At 34.1% G+C, this 6000-nt stretch overlaps 1 protein-coding gene across 1 annotated transcript in view; it reads left to right on the forward strand.

The window, feature by feature from the left end:
* LOC141363141 (protein NLRC3-like) overlaps window positions 1-5737 on the forward strand; it is a 48034-nt gene extending 42297 nt beyond the window's left edge. The window contains exons 8-9 of the mRNA XM_073865698.1: window positions 1987-2160; window positions 4341-5737. Of these exons, the coding sequence (XP_073721799.1) occupies window positions 1987-2160; window positions 4341-4362 (196 nt within the window). The 3' untranslated portion in view covers window positions 4363-5737. The remainder of the gene's footprint in view (window positions 1-1986; window positions 2161-4340) is intronic.
* Window positions 5738-6000: the final 263 nt, after the last annotated feature.

Consider the following 6000-nt stretch of genomic DNA (forward strand, 5'->3'; position numbering starts at 1 on the left):
TAAGCAAGATCATTGAAAAGGTTGTTTTCAATCAGATGAACAAATTCTTAAACTCAAATGCCTATCTGGACAACTTTCAATCTGGTTTCCGTCAGCATCAGAGCACAGAGACAGTGCTCATAAAGATAATAAATGATATTCGCTTAAACTCTGATTCAGGTAAAATATCAGTGCTGGTGCTACTAGATCTTAGTGCTGCCTTTGACACAGTAGATCACACCATACTCTTACATAGACTGGAAAACTGGGTAGGGCTCTCTGGGATGGTCCTCAAATGGTTTAAAACATACCTACAAGGAAGAGGTTACTATGTGAACATAGGTAACCATAAATCTGAGTGGACATCCATGACATGTGGAGTCCCACAGGGTTCAATTCTTGCACCGCTTCTGTTTAATTTGTATATGCTCCCACTTGGTCAAATAATGCAAAAGAACCAAATTGCTTACCACAGCTATGCAGATGACACCCAGATATACTTAGCCCTGTAACCCAATGACTACAGCCCCATTGACTCTCTATGTAAATGCATTGATGAAATTAACTGTTGGATGCGTCAAAACTTCCTCCAGTTAAACAAAGACAAAACTGAAGTCATTGTATTTGGAAATAAAGATGAAACTCTCAAAGTTAACACATACCTTGACTCTAGGGGTCTAAAGACACAAAATAAAGTCAGAAATCTTGGTGTAATTTTAGAGTCTGACCTTAATTTCAGTAGTCACGTGAAAGCGATAAGCAAATCAGCTTACTACCATCTCAGAAATATTGCCAGAATTAGCTGTTTTGTCTCAAGACAGGACTTAGAGAAACTTGTTCATGCTTTCATCACAAGCAGGGTGGATTACTGCAATGGACTTCTTACGGGGATCCCCAAAAAGACCATTAGACAGCTGCAGCTCATACAAAACACTGCTGCCAGAATTCTGACCAGAACCAAAAAATCTGAGCACATCACTCCAGTCCTCAGGTCCTTACACTGGCTTCCTGTGACATTTAGAATAGATTTTAAAGTATTGTTACTCATTTATAAATCACTTCATGGCTTAGGACCCAAATACATGACAGATATGCTAACTGTATATAAACCTAAAAGATTACTCAGATCATTAGGATCGGGTCAGTTAGAAATATCAAGGGTTCACTCAAAACAAGGTGTGTCAGCATTTAGTTATTATGCCACCTGTAGCTGGAATCAGCTTCCAGAAGAGATCAGATGTGCTTCAACAGTAAACACTTTTAAATCTAGATTAAAAACACATCTGTTTAACTCTGCATTTACTGAATGAGCACTGTGCTGCTTCACACTGACTGCACTTTTAACTCAAGTCACTTTTACTTCTGTTTTATTCTTTTTAACATTTTAAAGTGTTTTTATTAAAATCACATTTATTTTCTTTAATTGTTATTCTAAATTTTCATGTATCTTTGTTTTTATTGTGATTTTATTGTGTATCTATTATTTTTACATTTTCTTTTTTCTCTTTTATATATTGTTTTCTCATTTCTATGTAAAGCACTTTGAATGACCTCTGTGTATGAAATGTGCTATACAAATAAACTTGCCTTGCCTTGCCTTGCCTAATAGTCAGCTGTGTGATGGATTTATTTGACATTTAAACACACAGGGGTGGTTTCCTGGACAGGGATTAACTTAAGCCAGGACTAGGCCTTAGTTTAATTATGATATGTAAGTAGTTTTAACAAACGGGCCTTACTAAGAACATTACTTGTGTGCATTTTGAGGCAAAACAAAGGGCACTGATGTATTTTAAGATATGTCAGTGCAAGTTGTTTTCAGTGTAGACAGCTCTTACATTTATTTTAGTCTAGGACTAGTCTAATCCCTGTCCGGGAAACCGCCCCACGATGTCTCAGTTACTGAGGGATTGAAAGAGGAACATTACATGAAGAGATGGAGGTTAGAGATTTGTGGACAAACTTTGTAGTTTTGCATAATTCAGACAAAGTCTCTGTTCTCTACAGGTTGAGTTTCTGTAATATCACAGATGAAGGTTGTGTTGCTCTGACTTCAGCTCTAAAATCAAACCCATCACACCTGAGAGAACTGAATCTGTCCTTTAATAATCTCACATATTCAGGCAAGAAGCTGATCTCTAAACTAAAAGATGATCCACATTATAAACTACAGACAGTAGGGTGAGTAGAGCTCATTTAAATAAACGTTTAAAGTAAACTCATGCAGTGTCATTTAAGTCCTAGAATATAAATATTAGAAATAAATGTAAATTGATCTGCTGCTGTTATAGGCTGTGTATCCTTTAAACCCAACAAACAGAAAATATGAAGTGTACATGAACAACACTTGATGCTTTGTCAGATCAACACAATAAGAATTCAATCCAATGTCTGAGTCTGCACTGAAAAAAATGACTCATTGAATTTAATCAATTTTTTTAAGGTAAGTGGTTGCAATCAATTTATTTAAGCTACATTTAAACAAAAAAAAATTAGTAGAGTAAATTAAAATATAAAACTTTTGTTTAAATGTAGCTTAAATAAATTGATTGCAACCACTTACCTTAAAAAAAATTATTAAATTCAATGAGTCATTTTTTTCAGTGTGTTTACTAACTGTGATGTTGAGTTTGTTCACTCCAGGATTTAATACTGTGATCTTACTCTTCTTACACATTATATATGATGTTTGTTAATGGGGTTTGTTTGATAGGCTGACACCTCTATAGTTATGCACACTTGACTAGATGTTCATCTTAAACTCTTTTTATAACAAGTTTTTATTTCATGTTTTAAGCATTATTTATCAAATCATCAGAATACAGACAGAAATAACAACACAAACACAATATATGAAGAGTTTGGTTCCAAAACGCAATAAATCCATTTTGACAAATTTTGGTAAAAACGTGTTTTCTATACCAAGAAAGTGACAAGATGAAAACAACTATTTTCTGTTACAAACTTTCACACAGCATCTTTAGGTTATAAAAACATAAAAAATTCAAATCCATAAGTTGATTTTCAAAGATTTATTATAAAAACGGATTATTTTTTCCACAAAATGCAATAAATCCATGACAAGTTTTTATTCAAAATGCTATAAATCTATTGAATCAATAGCCTATATAAATGTGCATTCATCTTTGCCATGTTATATTCATTTAGTTGACTAGTTGTACACACTAATTAAAAATATAAACATTAATGTTATTAATCAAAACACTTACTTTGTCATATGAAGAACCCTGTCATTGCGGTTACTTGACGTCTTCGCTTAACGTCTTTCACAGCGATCGACTGTAAAATGTTTTTGGTCCTGCTCGATTTTCGTTGACTTTGAGTAAAATAATGGAAAGTTTTTCATAAGATCCTCTGGGGTCAATGTGTTAGCATGAGAAGCTTGCTGTCGGGAGAACAAGCACCCGTCTCCCGAGTGCCTCTCAGGGAAAATATTAGATGCTGATGGCTTACGTTTCTTTCCCATCACAGAAAACCATCACAGGTTTAGCGATGCAATTAAAGTATTATTTTGTTTTGTTTGTTGATCACGTAGTACAAAGTAGATGAGGAAAACCAGGACTCCGTGTACTCAGCGCGTCCGCCATTGTTTGTTTACATTGCGTGAACGGTGGGCTGTAATATCAGAAATGGAGTTATTGCGTTCTGTAAAAAAGGGGAAGTGGCGTTTGTCGCATTTTGGGAAAAAAGGGAGCAAAGATGACAGAATAACACGGCGGATATTGGATTTTGCGTAAAATTAAGAATTTACTTTTAACTACTGACCTGATATAATGCTGATTTTGGCAGTAACTCATTTTTTTCAAAAATGGCGTTTATTGCGTTTTGGAACCAAACTCTTCATATACACAACAGATAAACACAAAGTACAGATGATAAATGATAGAGATGAAGAATTGAAAAAAGAAGAGAAAGTCAACTCTTAAAATCTGATGGACACTTCACACAACTCTCTGTCGAGCTTTGACATTGATGCTGTTTCTCTTTATTTACACGACTGTCAACCTCCAGGACTTTTAAAATAAAGCATCACCTTCATTTTCTTACTGTTTGTGTGTGAACTCATAAAACTGTCAGTGTGTCATTATATTATACTACATACATATCAATACATTCATCTCTTACATTGACATCAAATATTCAGAGGAAATAGATGAAATGTGTTTTTGTATTGTTGTAGCTCATGTGTATGTGATAAACAGATTGTTGACATGTTTATTATGTTGAAGATTTCATTTCTATCACTGACTGACAGCACTAATAGTTTGTTTTTCTGTCTCTTCATCTGACACTGATGATGATCTCATATCTGATTGACTTTCTCTTTCATTTTTATTTAGGACTGATTATCAGAGACGTTAAAGAAGTAAAAATGTCTGATCTTCAGTATGATCTGATGGTGAATAAGAAGACACAATAGTGACATCACTTCCTCTTAACCGTATGAGTTGATTATTCAGTACAGGATCTGATCTGTGACTTTATATAAATCTGACTTTGAAGTGTTGGAGGTAAATCTTCATCCTAACTCAGCTTCTGTCTACACATTTCCTATAAGAGCGATTTATCAGTCAGTGTAAGAGGAGCAAGAAATCTCATAGGATCATAAACTGAAGTAAATACTGACAAGATTCCTCTTCTTCTACACTGTTGGGGTTTTTAACTTCATCTTAAACTGAAATGTGTTCAAGTTCAGCACAACATTGAAGACTCACAGCTCATCTATCTCTAAATCCAAATATGGGACGTCTTTGCTTTTGTGTTCTTCAGGATCTGACTGCAGGACTTTTTGATGATTATGTGATCAATTACAAAAAAAGTTGAGACACTGAATGAAATGTAAATAAAATCACAAAGTTTAATAAAATGATAAACTTGACATTTCAGCTTTGGTCTATCGCTGTTGATTATCTGTCAGACGCTTTCTGAACGTCAGAGTCAAACTGCGCCATCTAGTGGACAAACACAAACTTTATAATAAATTTGCAATAAAACACAACACATTCTATGTCTAATTCAAAATAAATGTAAAAACAAAACAGTAAATTCATACTCAGTGAACAGTACATTAGGTCATTATTATAATTTGTACAATCTTGAGGTAAAATCCTGAACTCCATCAAAGGCGTCTGAAGGTCAGGTGTTGTTCTAAAAATGACCGCTTGAGGTGCTTTGGAGGCGTTTATGTGCTTTGGTTATTACAATACTAGCTATAGTATTTTACAAGCTTGATATCATTGTTTGCTTCGTGAATATACAGCATAAATTGGTGATGAGGATAAAGTATGTGAGAAGAGAAAGATTAGATGAGTATAAAGCAGAAAATGAGTCCTGGTCTGTGTATATTAAGTTGTTCATGATTTAAATGATGTGGATGATACGAACCAAATAGTGACTTTGCTGTGGGAGCTAGGGCTGCACGATTTGGAAAAAAAATCTAATTGCGATTTTTCTGATCAAAACTGCGATTTAAAGTGCGATGTATTAGTATTTTAAAAAAAGAGCTACATCCAGGTCGTTTTAACAGCACCAAAGCAAGACAAACTATGATACACTGTGCTACTGTTTATTTAAAACCTTTTAAACATTGTAGCCATTTTTTATAAAGTTGTCATAATGCAAACATGACAAATTAAGAACTACAGTATCTTAAAAGTTAAATTAACAATTGTATATAAAAAGGGATAGTTCACCCAAAAATAAAAATTTTGTTTTCTCACTCTCATGTTGTTTTAAACCCGCATTAATGTCTTTGTTCTAATAAACACATATTTTGAGAAATGTTTGTAACCAAACCATTCATGAGCCCCATTCACTTCCATAGTATTTTCTTTTCCTACTACGAAAGTGAATGGGGTCCAATGGTCTATGAAAGGTTTGGTTACAAACATTTCTCAAAATATCTTCCTTTGTGTTCATCTGAACAAAGACATTTATGCGGGTTTGAAACAACATGAGAGTGAGTAAATGACAGAATTACATTTTTGGGTGAACTATCCC

Source organism: Misgurnus anguillicaudatus, unplaced genomic scaffold, assembly GCF_027580225.2.
Source record: "Misgurnus anguillicaudatus unplaced genomic scaffold, ASM2758022v2 HiC_scaffold_33, whole genome shotgun sequence".
Lineage (NCBI taxonomy): Eukaryota > Metazoa > Chordata > Actinopteri > Cypriniformes > Cobitidae > Misgurnus > Misgurnus anguillicaudatus.